This window comes from Melopsittacus undulatus, chromosome 7 (assembly GCF_012275295.1).
Source record: "Melopsittacus undulatus isolate bMelUnd1 chromosome 7, bMelUnd1.mat.Z, whole genome shotgun sequence".
NCBI classification, from domain to species: domain Eukaryota; kingdom Metazoa; phylum Chordata; class Aves; order Psittaciformes; family Psittaculidae; genus Melopsittacus; species Melopsittacus undulatus.
Window position 1 is genome coordinate 51,092,958 of NC_047533.1, and position 17,341 is coordinate 51,110,298.

The 17,341-nt window shown below is 37.9% G+C and overlaps 1 protein-coding gene across 4 annotated transcripts in view; it reads left to right on the plus strand.

The window, feature by feature from the left end:
* The window catches only part of RAP1GDS1 (Rap1 GTPase-GDP dissociation stimulator 1), a 95,132-nt gene that overhangs the window by 34,170 nt on the left and 43,621 nt on the right, over positions 1-17,341 (plus strand). For 3 of the 4 annotated variants that reach the window (XM_034064560.1, XM_034064561.1, XM_034064562.1), the window contains exon 3: positions 13,981-14,103. In XM_034064560.1, the coding sequence (XP_033920451.1) occupies positions 13,981-14,103 (123 nt within the window). Of the gene's footprint in view, positions 1-13,980; positions 14,165-17,341 lie in introns of those variants that run through there. The other variant, XM_031048492.2, reaches the window with a different exon arrangement.

Below are 17,341 nucleotides of genomic sequence, written 5' to 3' on the forward strand. Positions count from 1 at the left end.
AACAAGTTTGGCAGATGCAAACTGTTTTTGACTAATTTTGACTAAGATTTTGACTGATGTACATCAAACTTACCAAAGTTTACTTGCAGCCAGATGACTCTTCCCATTTCAGTCTAGGGATTTGCTCTTCCTTCCGAAATCTTTTCTCTTCTAGTCTCTTATCTGCCAGATCAGATAAACAGTTTGTTACTATTTTGACCTCTCTCTTTTGGGTAGTTTTGCAAAATTTAGCTAGAATCCTTACATCATTTACCATGCTCTTTGCATGTAAGTTAAAAACATGAATATACGCCTGCTGAGCTGCCATGTGATATACATCTCCATGTATTTTCAGTTGCCATAGATTGGGGGCAACTAAAATAACTTGCTGAAATTTAGATGGGTTAGATAAGACAGCTCCTTTAACAGCTTGCTGGTGATTTAGGAACCTGTATATCAATTCCCTTTCAAGTGAATTAGATGCTTCAATACCTGAGTTTTGCTGAGTCTCTTTGGACAACAGGACTTGCTTCTACTGAATAAGGAAGTGAAATTCATATATCATGTGTATTTTCTTTTTAAAACTATACATTAAAAAATTACTCCATTGTCTGCTCTGTAGAATACTTTCTATAGAGTTATGGTTTAATATGTTATGGTCAAGAAAGAATTTTGCTGATCTGGAAGCAGACTTCGACAGTAATATGGAGCATAGAATGATCATATTCAGAAAACAAAAAACCAATTAATTACTTTGTCAGAGAATGAGATTCAGCATAAAAAAACCCCGAGCCTAAACCTCTCAGACTAACTGTTCATTGCAAAATGCAACTTGAGGCTTTTTACAAACAGGGGTCATTTTCTCCCCACCCTTAATGGGCTAGAGTAATAAACAACTTGTCTAGCTTTACACATATAATAACATCCATAAAGAAGAAAAGAATTGAAGTCTGCGGAAAAATCCATAGGAGGAAATGGGAGGGGAAATAGAGCTATGATAGGTGAACCTGGATGCATTTTTCTCAGAGAAATGCAGTTGTGTCACCTCCCTGTGCTCACTGGAGAAGTCTGGGCAAGTTCTGGCCCCCTGGGCTTCAGGCTGCCCTCTGACCAACACACAGATGTTGCATACTTGTCTGCAGCCCACAGCCATTTCACTCAAGGTCTTAGGCACAGTTATGAAAGCTGTACATTTGCCGTGATATTTTTGCCAAGTTTCTGTCATATTTAGCAGCTTTGGAATTTAAGGGTATTTTGTTGTGTGTTTCACTGGATTCTTTTAATGACACTTATAGAGGAACATTCTCTAAAATATCGTTGCTCTTCTAAGTACAAGTGGTAATGAAAGTTACACTAAAGATGGAAGGGAGGCATATTTGCTTTCCTGACCAATCAAAGTTCTCAGTGCAAATACTGTAGAAAATTGACGGCATTAAACTCCAGTGCCAGTGGCATCATTATACTTGGCATATGAATGAATTCTGCTATATTTTGAATAATAGAAAGCAGGTGAATGTTACAAGCTCAAGTTACTTTCTATTTTGGAAGCAAAACCTATCTTATGAGAAAGAAAAAATAGTGGTTTCAAGAGTTCTGTTCTAAAAGCACAATGTTGCATGTTTTACTATCATAATTCAAAGAACATAGTAGTTAGAATTGAACTAATTATATGTAGAAAAAGATCTGAGACAATGGATACATATTCATCCATTTATGATTTTACTGGCTCAGATATTTTCAACGTAAGCCTTAATCAATAGCAGGCTAAACTAACAGATAAAAATGTGATAGCTTAACATATGCTTTGCAGCTTGGAATCTCTTTTTCAAAAAGACTTTGTCAAAAGAATGAGTAAAGCACATATGCACTGGAGAAAAGATTGTGCACATACATTTCTGGAAAGAAGTAGTAAATGCTTGATTTCTCATCTTACACCCAAAGAAAAATACAGGCATGTTCTATAGGATTTGGGGAACAATAGGGAAATACAACAGAAAATATTTGCCATCATTTTATGTCAACATATACAAATTTCTACCTATTAAGAGCTGTCTCATAAACATTGTGCCTGTCAAAGAAGTGTAGTTATCCAGAGATCTTTGAACAGAATTCCACAAAAAAGGACTACCTGAGAAAAAGAAAACAAAAATAAAATAAAGGTTTTCTTTTAAACCACAGGCCTTCTGGGGCCTAATTTTTGCAGTAACAACTTCCCCCTCAGTGTTATTGCTAGTCCAGACATGCTGTGTTTCAGATACCAGAGGTTACAGCAGACATAAATAACCCGGCTTTGATAAATGAGAAACCTGAAAATCTGCTGAGAATATTATTTTTGGTTCTGATATACTCAGTCTAAGAGGCTGAAAATGCCCACTAATCCCAGCCTTCAGCACCTGGCTCTGGAAAATGTCTTAACATGTAATTGAAGTGCAAAAGTTAGAATATGTATCTGAAACTTTTTTTTTACATATACTTTTGGGGAGGCTGAGTATGCTTTTATAAGTTTGTGTGTAAAAATGGTTTAGCAAAGTCATACCAATAAAAGTAAGTGAGAGGGCAGGGCTCCGATTTTGAAAAGGATTTTAAAATCTTGGAAAGCTTTTACAGTGCAAGTAAGGTTAAAAATAATGCACTTGAACTTGAAGATGTGGTTGGCTAAGATGACCAATTTACTGTTTATTGAGCTATGCTGATACCAGTAAGTCAAGGAACTATCAAATGACACATAAAAATTTTAAATTCATGTTTGAAACTGGAAATTTCAGCATTATTCTAAGGCTTCTTTGGCATGCCATTTTTCTCCCCAAAATGGGCATAGCTTCTTCATGCTGCTTTTTTAATATAACTCACTGTGTTTTATCAGAGAAAATAACATTGTTTCAAGCTTTCTGAGCAACTGATAGCCAGCCTTTGCCATCGCTTCCTGCTGTTTCAGCTTTATGGTGTTGAGATCATGAGCTCAGCCCTCCTACCTAAAGCTTCTGTTCAGGTTTTCTTTTGAAAGTCACCAGTGGGTTTTCTGAAATGCGTTGGTTCCTATTTGATGGCATCACAGAGGAGGATGTGTTAGCATCTGGAGTGCTTACAGAAATGTTGGATTTCTGCAGAGATTGCAGATCTGTCACATTCCTGAAACTTTCCATCCAGTGCCCTGAATCTTCTGCAGGCACTTGCTTTCAAAGGCATGTAGTTTCCTGTCTTTAATGTTTTGGTGGATTTCCAGTTCTCACAACCATATGTTAACACAGAGGTTATATTTGAGTTGGAAATTCTGAGTTTTATTCTGCTCTTTGTAGCTGTGACTTCCATATGTTGTTGAATTTAGTTAGTACTCATGCTCTTCCTATACTTGATGTTCCTTTTTCTGATCTTTGCTGGCCACAGAAGAGGGAACAATTCCTTCACTGGAGCAGAAATTTAATGGAGAATTTCGAGATACCGTTTTGTAATTGTTAATTTCAGGGCTCAACTAAAAATATAAATAAATCTTTTTAATGTTTTGTTGTTATTAATGCCTTTGATTTGTGAAAAATATGAGAGCTTTACCTACTTCTGTCTATTCCCTTAGACATTTTTGATGGTTCAGTGTACATACTCCAATTTATTCATTTCAGAGTTAGGTAAGCAGCTATCTGCTTAACTTCTAGCACATGAAAGTGCCATCTGATTTCAGTGAAATCTTGTACCTGTTTAGTATACACCTGATTAAGCAATAATCACTTAAACTTTTTTCTCCTGTGATCTTCTCACACATTGGTATGAAAATAAAAGATGTGCTACTCTCCCACCCAAACAGAAAAAAATAAGCTGTAGGACATTTTGTCCTAGCAGAGTTATTCTAAAATATAAACATTATCTGAAATCACTTTCATTTTTTCCCATTGGCTAGACATTTTAAGCTTACTCCTTTTTCTTTCTGAAGCATAGAGAAAAAAAAAACCTTCACATTTCACAGCTTGCTCCAGCAAGCCTGTCTTTCGAAAATCACCAAACTAACCATTACCTGTTTGAAGACTGTTTGGGCAGAATAAGAGTAAAATGAGGTGACAATCATTTCATGTGGATTGTGACCAAGTAATGATACTTTCATGATTGTGAATGCTTGCACAGCATTATAGCATAAAACAAAACAATAACCATCTCTAAGTCCCTATTGTGATCCTCACACATGGCATTAGCTTTTGGCTACTGTTGTTTCCTGTCAATAAAAAAGATCACTCGGCATCCCCACAGATTAAATACACATTGCTAACAAATAAGCTGTAACAACACAAGCCTGCGAACAAGCACATCAAGGTAGCATAGCCCAAGCAAGTGGACGTACAATGGCACCAGTTGGATCAGAGGCCTGTTAAACCAAGTGATAAGTAGACGCATTAAGTCCAATGACAGATAGCATCTCCCAGCTCTCTTATTCCTTCTTACCTTGAAGGACATAGGTCTTTATGTTCTGGTAGTCCCACCAAGCTCAAGAGATATATTTGTATGTATAAAGATATATACATGACAAAGCATCTGCATGTTCAGAGCCAAAATATGTACAGCTTCTTCTAGCAATTCTTTTGTTTTGGGTCACCATCAGTCTTGATTATTCTATGACAGTAGATGTCAAGGAAAGTGTTCTTCATAGGTGTATTTTCAGTTTATTTCTTAGTAGATTCTCTCTGCTGAGCTTCATATAAGCCTTGTTTTCTTGATGAAGAGTATAACTATAAAATTAAAGGAAAAAGTATAATGTGAACATTTAGCTTTTGCCATTGAATTATGTTCTATACCACCTATATTATTAGAAATTAATATAACATTTAACATAATTGGGAATATTTTGCATGAACAAAGACCATTTTGAGTGGTGTGTATACACAGAGACTTGTGGTGATAATGAATTACAAGGGAATACTTTTTTTACAGGAGTATTTTCACAGAGGTAATTCGGTAAGAAAAGAAGATAGTACAAAAAACTTGAGGAAGGTTTTTATATCTGCTGCTAGGGAAGGCTCAAGCCTGTTTTTGCATGAGCAAGGATGGAAACCATCTTAATACAGATGCAGTTTCTATTGGCTAAAACATTCCTTTGCTACAACACCATAAACTACATCCCTCAGAGAGTAACTAACAGACTTAGTGTTTTTGTAACTTTTGGCAGTATAGCTGCATCAGCAGTAAGGGTTTGCTGGTAGGAAGCTATCAAACCAAAAACTTGCATCTTAGACCAGCTTACTCACACAAGCAAGAATTTATAGTTTGCCTCCAATGCAGAAAATTTCTTGTAGCAGGAACAGAAGTTCAGATTGAACTGGGCCAGCTCAGACAGTTAGGCTCATTGTAGTCCATTGAGTTTACTTGAGTAGATTTCTAGTCAAATGCCTTTCTGAAAGTTGGGGATCCTGATGAATGCTTTGTAAGAGGGAGTTTTGGATCAGATGCTGTGTTATAAAGCATTCATTCTTTTTGCTGTTTGTTGCATTTTAGCTCATGAAACTGATGCCTTTTCATGGCATTGTATGCACATAATCCAGAAATGTTTCATCCTAAGTGTTGTATATAATATATTATTACAGTATACCTATTTAACTGGAATATACTAAATCAAGGTGACTGCTTTTTATTGGACTATTTCCCAGTAACCTGGCATACCCTAATGATATTGAATGGTAATCACCATTGCTTAGTGGGATTATATTTTACATAAATTCCTCTTAATAGTGATGTATTTAGTTAGTGCCAGATAGTTAAATGATGTTTATCCAAGTGTTAAATTCCAAGTGCTATTCATTGAATACACAATGTGCCAAATAAAGATTAAATATTATGTATTTTTTCTTCACAGAAGGCATCAGTGAATAGCAGTTCCAGATAATGGAATTGACAAATTTCGTTATAGATTGCATTTCAAAAATGCAGTACTGAAACAAAGGAAAAGGCCTGCCTTTTTAAAATGCAATACAGAAGCAAAGGAAAAGGCCTGATTTTTACATAAGAACTGTATTTAGAGATAATGTAATTCACAATTTCAGATCTGAAATGTTGTCCTAGTCCATTATAACTTACGGATGTGATCCTTTTTAGATTAGCTTTTCATTAAGCTACTCTGACAGCAAAGCTTTTTAAAAATGTCAGTAGCTAAAACATTCCTTTGTATGTAGTTGTACTCTTCCAATAAACACTGGGCAGGATTTTACAGCAGGCATTTCAGATTGCTTGAGAGCACTCTTAAGAGATGGATTAAGAGGAATATTAAACATTTCCTGCATATATAATGCTCAGCTTTCAAATCTGATTGGATTTTTAAACTAAATTGATTTTGGAGAAGGGATTTTACACTATAGGCATAGTATTTCTGTAATGCTGATTGAAAAACTAAAGCATGAGGATACTTGAGGCTTTACCCAGGGTCCTGTAGTAAGTCTAATTAGTACAGGTAACAGAGAGGGCAGATTCAAGTGTGTGCACAGGCTGAATATAAAACGTGAAGATGCTAGTGAATGGCATTTGTATTAAGATGCCAGAGAACAAACTTGGCAGTTGAGGCACTAATATCAACCTCCTTCAGCAACTGTGCTACCAAAGTGGTTACCTCCTGCAGAGGGTGAGTCAGAAAGGGAGAGTGGGGGAACTAACAGCTCAGATAAATCTGCCAAACTATGCGTCAGGGCTCTGAACTAGACCCAGTTCAGGAACTCAGAGGTTCCAGGCGGCATAACTTTCATATTCTGCTTTGTGCTGTGACACGCAGTACTGATGTGCATGTTTCTTTATTGAAGGCAAAGCTGACATGTATTTTTATTGCATTACTTCATTGCATACCTGCAGCAGGCTATTCCAGGGGTGGGTCTCATCCTGAAATTCACTTTTATTCTTTGGGTATAGCTTTTGGAGAATTTAATCAGAGGCAATCATGCAGCTAGTTGGTTGATGAATCTGTCTCTCCATCTGTCCTTCCTTCCTTGTTAGAGCTGATTTTAATTACAAACATCTGTGAACTATCTCTGTTTCTTCATTAAAAATAGGAATTGAGGTTGCCCTGTTGTTGCTGACAGAAACAGAACAGAACAAATACCATGATAGAAATATTTGCACAGCTAAGGGAGAATCCTCCCTCCCTGACTCCTAGGGGTCTAGTTTGAAGAATAGGTGAGCAAGCAGATTGCATTTGTGGGGATTTCTCTATGTGAGGAGGAGCAAGCCTAAAGAAAATTATATTTACATATTTATTTCTGGATATAAATTATTATTAGAGGATTTATTTTCTTTTTTTTTTTACTGTGAAAACAACTCTTGATAATGGCAACAGTCTTTTCGGCTAAAGTATGTTAAACAAAAGCCTCCTTATCAGTGGTGCATTCTTTGTTGCATGAGAACACATAGTTTGTTTCACTGTTCTTTACAACCCACTTTTTGTGCTCTTGTAGTCAAACTGAAATCTCCAGTTTGTGGTTTGGAAAATACAGTAGGAGGCTATGGAGAGAGAGTGCTTCTTGAGGGAGGCCGTATATAGAGAAAACATCAATACTTACTCTCAGTTATGTGAACCTTTTTTACTGTGGTGGTTAGGAGGATGTGCCAGTTAGAATCATATCACTTGCTTCCTTCATTCTCCTCCCTTCTGCCTTCTGAAAGAGCAGATGGAAGGTTCCTTTCATGATATACATGGCTCATCATTATTTATTCATATGTTCATCTTTCTCTTTCTGATGAGAGTACATGTAGGAGGGACATTAAAAAGCCAAGGTAATTTTCTGCAGTAGTTTGAGGAGGTTTATAAAACATCTTTGCAGCTTGAAATACATACATTTTTCAAAAGAGTGCATTGCAAACACGGTTGGCTTAATAAAGAGGACACTCAGGAAGCTGCTTATTTACAATTCTGTGGTGTGCCTCATTTCTCATGTAAAGCTCCACAACGTGGGAATTATTGCAGTGCTAGCCTTCGCTACTGTTGGGTTACATCTAGTAGTGTAACTTAAACTCATTGTTTAGAGAGCATGGGATTGGTGAACCTATAGTTTTCTTCTGCTAGCAAGGGTAAAGTAGTAGCACTTTGACAGATAGCCTTTCTGTTCCCTTCCCTTTCCCCTCCCTGCCTTTTCTTTACTTGGAGGTGGATGAAATGATGCAGAGAGAGTGAGCAGAGAGGAGTGAAATTTCACAGGAAATAGACCTGAGAGGCGAGTGTAGAATTTAATTTGAGACACTCATTAGATTTTTTCTATTCCTATAGTGATTTCTGCTACTTAAAGCAGTCTGATAGCCACCGTGCTTCAGCTCTCCAGCTCTGATCTATGGCATTAAAGAATTTCCTGCCCAAACCCTTTATTATTCTAACTTTAGGCACTGCAAAATAACATGAAAAGCAAGAATATTGACAGTTTAATCAGCCAGCTATGACATCAATAAGATTTTGGCACTATGTGATCTAACATATCCTTTGTCTTGATATCTAGTGATATAAAGAGACATCTAAAGCTGTAGGTTTAACCTTAGAGGTTTTTTCTCCCATTTATGCTGTCGTGGCACATCACTGTATTATTTTGTGTGCAAAAGAGCTGTTTCTAAAGCAGCATTATTACAGTCTTAGAGATTCTTTGCTCTTGGATAGGGGCAGCAGGTGCTTTATGGGGGGTTGGTGCATGCAGACTCAAAATCAGGCTTTAAAAGAAAGCATGTGAAATCTAAACATCACTTACTGCAAAAGGATTTTGAGGTGTGGCACCTTAACATCAGGCTACCTATATTATTAGGTTTGCTTAAAAGACAAATTGAACAGATCTGAAAGGGGTTGCAATTCTGCTAAAGGAGTTAAAATGGTAAGTATAAACCAACTTTTAAGCATGCGATTAAAATTGGCTGCAATTTTCTCCATTATAGAAAGCATGGAAGATTGATTATGTGGTGGAGATGTGGTGGAGATCTTGCCTAAGTCTTTCTTGCTCCTAGAGAAACTAAGTTTTACTTCCTCCAGCTACAATTGACAATACATTGAAATAGCAATTAAAAAAATGACAACTGAAATAAGTTATAAAATTAATTTAGCCTTTAAAAATTTACTAGGAAGCCCAGAATGAAACTAGCATGCAGCAGATTCATACCCTTAACAAATAATGCCTCTTTAGTGCATATAACACAGACAGGAAGCCAGTAAGGCTTTCTCCAACCTCTGAAGGGAACAAATGAAGTCAAGAATTGAGGGTTGCCTATGCCAAAGGCATTAGCAATTCCTAATTCTCAGCAAACCCCAAACTTTTTCCTAGGCCTAGCAAGTGGTATGGGTACCAGTCCTTTGGTGACACTGGGGTGTGATCTTCCAGTCTTAAGTTTTGCAGAAGGAAAATCAAATCCTGGTTTTTACAATCACAGTGAAAATACTACTGCATAAATGAGACCCTTCACTGCCCTCTCCAAAAGAGTTAACACCAAATTAATTTCTGTCCCTATGTCCCTTTGCCTTTTATGCATCTGTAGAGGACTCACATTATATGAATCTGAGTAAAAAATAAAGATAGAAGTGCATGGGTCTTAATGGGTGGGCAGTCTAAATCCTTGCTTCCTAAAGCCCCTTCCCTAAAAACCATGGCACTCTAGTTGCAAGTGAAAAAATTGAAGAAGAAAAGCTTGGCTTGGTTTAGGGCAGTTATTTGCTTTCCAGTGCTGTCTGCAGCTGCAGTCCCCTCCTACCACAGAATACCTTCAGTGCATCCTGCAGAATGGGTCTAGAACTGCACATACACATATGCACAAGACACACAACTCTTAGCTCAGGTTTTGCAAGTAGCAATGAAGTAATTGTCCAATTTGGGCACTTCTGAGAAACAGCCAAACTGCTTATATACCTACAGCTGTGCTGAAATCATCTTCAAAACCTCCAGCTCTTGTGTTTTCTTCTACAGCCATGTATTTCAGTGCTTACTGCCTGCACTGAATGTACACTTGACTCCTCAGACAAGTGAAGGCTGGATGAAGATCTTCATTTGGACTTCCCAGTTTTCACAGGGCAACCCTGTGCATCATTTACCTGCTAAGCCATCCAAAGCAAAGCAGAAATCCTAGATTTAACAAGGCAATTTTAGGTTTATATATAAGACATCTTGTTCCAATTAAAATGTGCTTCCTGGTGTAAGCATTTCAAAAGCCCACTAAAGATTGATTTTCTATAACTAAAATGTCTGCCAATTACATATGGCTTAAGAAATTAATTTGTATATTGCAACACATTATTCTCCCCCCCGCCCCCCCTTCTTTATTGGAACTTTAATGCAGTGAGCACAGAATCCTGAAGGGGGGAGGGAGGGAGGATGGGGAAGGATTTATTCTGCAGATACAAACCAGGAAATTTAGAGTAATGTGTTTGAGGATGTAACAGTAGTTTTATTGACATATTCCCTTAGGATGCCTTATATGGAGCATGTACTATAAACTACCTGCAAGTATTTAATGTCATACTGTCATATCTCTGTTTTGACACGGGATTAATTTGTATATTGCACCAAGTGTGAATTATAAATATTTTGCAGAGGAAGAACAGGGCTAAGGTAGACTTGCAGTAGACAAGCTGAAGTGCCCCATGGCATTTTTTACACCCAAAGCAATTACTGGCAAAAACACCTGGGATGCGTAGTTAGTAGCTATTCATCTGCCTGGTGCCAGAGCAGTGTGGTTTCTCACCACAAACAATTGTGCATGAGCACTCACTCAGGGCAGAGATGTCCCTGCCCAGCACAGCAGAGGTATACTTGCTGCTGGTCAAATTAATCAGTCTTCCCTCTTTTGTGACTACCAAAATTTTGATATTGGTGCTGAGCCTGGGTAACAAGAATAGGTGGGAATTTGGTTTGAAGGAGAGAGTATATGTAGCTGTGCCTCCTGTACTGCTCAAGAGCAAGAAAAGTCAGTGGTCCATTTTCATCTATGTGATCCCAGCTAGGCATTTTCCCTATTTCCCACAGGTCTGTTAAGCCCTGTGCTTTTATCGGTGCTCACTTGCTTATCTTAATAATATAAATCAGTGCATATCTGCTATACACAACTGGCCTGGAGAAGCATTTAATTTTATTTTCTCACTTCTTGCAGGATATATTTTGTTCTATTTATGTAATTTATGCTTTGCACAGTAATGAGTCCATCAAACTACAGATCATAAAACTGAGACTGGATACTGTATATCTTGGCAGTGTGGCAGGAGAAAATGTATTAATGTCTCCTGCCTACTAATACAGGTTCACAGATGAGTACATTTTGAATTCTGTACTTTCAGTTTTGAATTTAGAGGAAAAGGAGGGTATCTTCTTTACTAGACAGCTATCTGGACCAGTCATTAGTCCTGATATGATTTTCTCTGAATTCAAACTTTTCTTTCATCTGTAAAAATCCATAGGAAAATATATCTATTAAGTATTTGCTATATGTCAGAACTTATGAAAGTTTCCAGGTAATCCATAAGATCCTTTATATTTCAGTGCATTTCAAAAATTGCATTTCACTAGATTGCAAACAGGTTAATGATAATTAGCACTAATATTTGGGAGGCCCTAATAGGATGCACCCACAAATGCTGAGGGAGCTGGCAGACATCATTGCTAGGCCACTCTCAGTCCTCCTTGAAAAGTCATGGCAATCAGGAGTGGACTGGAAGAAACCAAGTATCAATCATCCCAGTCTTCAAAAAGGGCAAGAAGGAGGATCGTGGGAACTACAGGCCAGTAAGAGTCATCTCCATCCCTGAAAAGGTGGTGGAACCATCCTGGATGCCATCTCTAGGCACAAGGTGGTGATCAGAAGTAGTAAGTATGGATTCTCCAAAGGAAAATCATGCTTAACCAACCTCTTTGCCTTCTATGATGGGACAGCTGGCTGGATTAATGAGGAGAAAGCAGTAGATTTTGTCTGCCAGGACTTCAGCAAGCCTTTTGACACTGTCTCCCATGACATCATCATAGGCAAGCTTAGGGCTAAGGAAAGACTGAAAGAGCTGTGCCTGTTCAGCCTAAGGAAGACAAGGATCAGAGGGGATGTAAGAGATTGTGGAGTCTCCTTCCCTAGAGCTTCTCAAGAGCTGTCTGGACACAACTCTGAGTAATGTGCTCTAGGTGAACCTGCTTGAGCAGGCAGGTTGGACTAGATGACCTCTGGTGGTCACTTCCGGCCTCAACCATTCTGTGATTATGCACAATGTGTTGAAATTAATCAACCTTCATTTATGCCTAATGTTTGTAATCAGATGATTGTAATCACTGACATACTGTTGATGAGTATTCCTAGCCAAAGACCAACATCCCAAGATGGAATTAAATACAGAAATAGAGAGTCTGCAATACAGACTTGAAGTTCTCCCCCTTTAGTCCATTTTCTATCACCTAGACAGAAAATGGCTCCCAGCCACTGAAACACACATGCTGTATGTGAGCCACAAAATCCATGTGAGTTACCTCTGCCAAGTTTGTGCCGGCTTCTGTTCAGGGTCAGCTCAAGTGGCTCTCTTCTGCTCTCAGAGGCAGCAGGGGTTCTCCTGAAGCTGCCACATATAAAAAAATCAGTTAAAGCCCTGAGAATGGGGAAAGGGAGGAGGAGGTGAGCCCTGTGACATGTCATGACCAATTCACAGGTGGAGCACAGCTGAAGAGAGAATGCAAACTGATGCTCTAGAAGACTAGCTAGTTGTGGTGTACAAAATGTGCATTTACTTGCTTAGGGAGAAAACAGAGAATGTTGTATTGAAAAAAATGAAACTTGGATTAGTTTAAGGCTCCTCATTTGCTGTTCAAGAGTATATAATGTCCCTCTCTTTTCTCCCAAGTGCAAAAGACACTGTATAAACCTCAAATCTACTGATTACTACTATTGCTGCCCAGTCTGACTGTCTTGATAGCTCTTATACCATCGTGAGGGTGATTCTAAGAAATTGCAGAAAGTGATGCTCAGAGGCTTGTCTTTTCAAATCTGAAGTATCTACATCTGTTTCTCACCATTACTGGCAAGCTGTGTTGATTTTTTAAATGTTAACATGCACTTACTGTAAAGCTTTTAAATGATGTGAGGGGGTTTGTGCATGTTGTAGTGCTTAAAAATGCCCCTGGAAGACAAGGTTGTCAAAAAATGGACTTGCATTCTGATGGATTTGTCTTCTTTGCAAAAGTCATCAATTAGAGCATCTCACAGCCGTCCTTGGAGAATGCAGGTGACTTCCTTTATGAATGGCTTAAGGAGTCATGCTGCTTTATAAAGTGGTAGCTGCCATCTAATCATATTGTACATCACACTAATAATTGTCTCAAATATGCCATTATTTGAAAACATTAGCAAAATGTTTTAGTGTCTATTACCTCATATTTAATATTCATTAATGTTAGTTTTCACTTTGTTACAGAGCTGTTAGCCAGACATGAGAGGTGGGGCTCTCTTACAGAGCACAATTCCTCGCTATTACATGCAGAAATGGAAGATTTGGTCCTAAATCTCTGATCTCTACTACAAGAAACTCAGTGTTATTTATGCTTTTACCTTCTACTGAGACTATACTAAAGCTACTGTGGCTTAGCACAGAAGATACTCAACCTGAGTATAAGAGGAGCCTAGACCAGTTTCTGACTCCTGTGCTGCATTAAGCTGTGCCCTCAGCTGTAAGGACTTCCCTCATCATTCCTTGAACATTTCAAATAATTCATCACTTCAGAGTACTGTTCCCTGATTTTTACATAATGCTTTAGGCTGTTACACATCAATACCTTTAGTGTTTCTACCAGTCTCTCCAGTAGTTTCCCTGTGTATGCATGAGTTATGCAACTATATAACAGAGTTACCTTATAAAGATCAATTAAGAATGGCAAGGTATTAAGTTCTGTGAGCACATCATATAAAATAAATACCATCACTGAAATAGCAGGTGGCTTCTTATATGTGAAAATAATTACTTAATAATTACCTTTGAGAAGACTTACCCTCCCTTCTTTTCTTTCTTCCTCAACACAAGCTGATGCACAAGTCATTTTTGTGTGATGTGTTTTTCAGATATGGAGGCAAGTGAAAAAATCCAGAAAAGTGGAGTTCTTCAGGTGTTCGGGAGTCTGTTGACGCCACAATCTTCCTGCACAGCAAAAGTAGCTAACATCATAGCAGAAGTAGCCAGAAATGGTGAGGTTTTCTACAAGAACTTTTCTGCTGGAACATCTTCAGTTTTTCACCTCACTTGTCAGTATGTTTTACTTCATTTATGTTTTCATTTTGTAGATTAGACACCTTTCATATCCTTCCCTTTCACTCTTTTTGTTTTGTCAAATTTTATTTCTCTATTTTTAAATAAAATCTAAACAGCATTTGGCTGATAATTTTTTTTTAATCTTTTCATGCTATTCAGTTATCAAGACAATTAACAGTAGAATTTATTGGGCAGAAGTAACACACCACTGGCTTTTTGAAAAGCATATAGAAAAACAGCATGTGCATCATTTGTGCATCCAGTTACATATAGTGCACATAGTTACAACACTAGTGAGTATACAGGTAGTTAAGGGGTAGTAGATGTTTCTTCAGTCTGAGATTTGTAACAAAATTATTATCATTATGAGGCATTTGATACCATAACAAAATCTCCTACCTAAGGAGCATTATATGCATAGAATAAGAGCCCAAGAGCCCAAATGAGAATCTGGTACATTTAGGTGTATATTATACACATACAGTCATATAATGTAAGAGATAATCTAAAACTTTTTTTTTTTTTTACTTTAGAAAGAATAATCTTGAAGCTCTTAAAACCCAATATCCTATATATCTTGAGCTCAAATGATGAGAGCTGAGTAAGTTTGTGGCTGACTGTCCTCGGTTCTTGACTTGCTGCTGTCCCAGCAAAAGAGGCACAAATTGCATTTTGCACTTTCCCAGAGGCCAGGCAGAGAACAGCAGGATGCTGCTTAACTGCTGTCCACATGCATGCCTGGCAGCCATACTTCTCTCCCTCTATAAAATCTCATGCTGATGCCTCTTCAGAGAAGGTGCTAAATTATTGCTGCCTATTTCCACATTCCTTCTCCATATTTTCTTTGGAATCACAATGCTACAGCTTCTTACTGATAGTTCCTGTGTTCCTTCCTCTACCCAATTCACTGATTTTGAGACAATGTTATATACAGATATTCAGAAACAACATTAACAAGAAAAGAAGATATACATGGTTAGTTTTTAAGTTTTAAAATTATTTAGGTAGATAACCAGTTAAAAATTTAAACATAGAAATTTGAACTTAGAAATGTTTCAGAATGAGATTCATGCAACAGGACCATATGCTTTTCATGCACTTAATAAATTCGTAAGTATATTTAGAATGTTGCAGTGAACAGTGTATCCCCACAGTAAGTCCTTTTAGCTCCTATCTCAGAAAGGGGAAGGTAAAGAATAAAAACAATGTTCACAATAGATTAACTGATTACTATGCATTGTTTCCTGCAAGATTCTCTTACAGAGCATTTTAGCCAGTATCTTTCAAACCTGAACTAATATATGAAATCTCTGAATAGTATCCTTTTCCCTGCCTGCCTTTAAATTGCTGTCATAAGTACATTCTTCAGAAGAGCTGGCGTTTTACCTGATTCATCATACACAACAGCTTTTGTCTTTTTCTTAGAGTTATTAGCGGGTGTAACTGGACCTCTGGCAGCCAAGGTTAAAGTGAAGTTATTCAGAAGTTATTTAAGGTGCCCAGTGCTTTCAAGACTGAGATGAGCAGGGAACACCTCATCTGAGTTTTGTTGTTTTACTTGTCCCCTTCCATAACAATACAAGTTAATAATGCTTATATTGCATCTCTTTTCAAGAAGCTTCAGGGCACTTTTTGAAATGTTGTGTTATCAACATCCTACAGATAGGCTTTAAACCCAGGCAACTGAACTGATTTCCCTGTGGTCATACCATGCAGCACTGGCAGAGCTGGGAGTAGTGCCTCTGACTCTGAATCTGGGCTTTACTGATAAAAGAGCATCTTTTTCTTCACTGCTTCTTGTTTTTCTTTCCCATTCTCCTCATCTGCTCCTACACACACACCCACACACCCCCACTCTGGTCACATCAAATTCCTTTACGTGCTTCAGTGGTTTTTTCATATTTCATCTCCTTTTCACCTCTTTCTGCTCTTGCTCTGTTTCACCTCTCCAGCTCTGTTTCACCTCTCCAGCTCTTCCTCTTCACAACATGAGCTCATGTTAGTCTCTCCCATTTTAAATATACAAATACACAAAACTCCTTTCGGTCACTCTTGTCTCTCCAGCTACAGCTATTTCCCTTGCAAATGTGAGCATATTGAAGGCTCAGATGCATTTGCTACGTGGAGTTTCTCTCCCCACTGTGGACCTTTTAAACCCTTTTCCAAGGTCTTTAGTCTCCTCTTCTTTGCCAGGTATAGGAATGAGAACATCATCTTCACAATCTGTAATACTACAACACAATTGCATTTCTCTTTCGAAATCTTGTTCTCCTTTGGTTTAAGTTACTCTGTCCTCAGTGGTTCTCCTCCTAACTTCTTACTTCACTGTTTCCTTCAAGGATCTGCTTCATTTCCCTGCCAGGTTAGTGAAAACCTTCTAAATGCCTCCATACTTGATTATCTTCTCTTTCTTCTATTACTTCTGTGTGGTTATCACCTGCAAATATAGTTATAGTTACCACATTTTTGTTGGTATCTCACAGATTTATCTTCCTATATATGGCATCATTTCTTTTACTTCTTGCCCTTACATGACCTTGACAAATAAAAGTGTGCTCAGCATATGGCCTAATTATTTTGTTGCTGAATGGAAGACTGAAAGCTTCTGCTCACTCTAGATGGAGGTAGGGTGAAGAAAGGGGTTCTCACTCCTTTTTAACACATGACCAAGAACCTGAAAAGACAAAAGAACAGACTGAGACCTCTCAGTCAGTTAGGAGAGATCAAGTTCCATTTCCTGTGACAGGCTAGGATGATGTAGAGACTCAGGTAAACTTGTGGGTGTAAAATAAAGAGATGCAGGGAGAAGCTGAGGTACAGAGCAGTTTTTGCAGGCAATTAAGAAAGGAAGAGACTGAGGGGACAGAGAAGATAGAAAGAGGAACATAATACATTTAGTAAATAAACACTGAGATGAATATGAAAGTAGGTCATAAAGAAAAAAATAGACAAAAAGTTACAAGGACAAGGCAAGGCCAAGTTTAAAGAACAGATGTATCTGATATTTGTTCTGTTCGTTAATATGGGTACCATCACCATTTATCACAATATAGCATCTGTCTACAGTTTTAAAATGTGCTATCTTCTGTTGAACCTGTGCAAGTGTATAGATATTGCTGATTCTACTTCATCTGCTTGTTTATATACCAAAGTTAATCATCATGTGAGGACTGC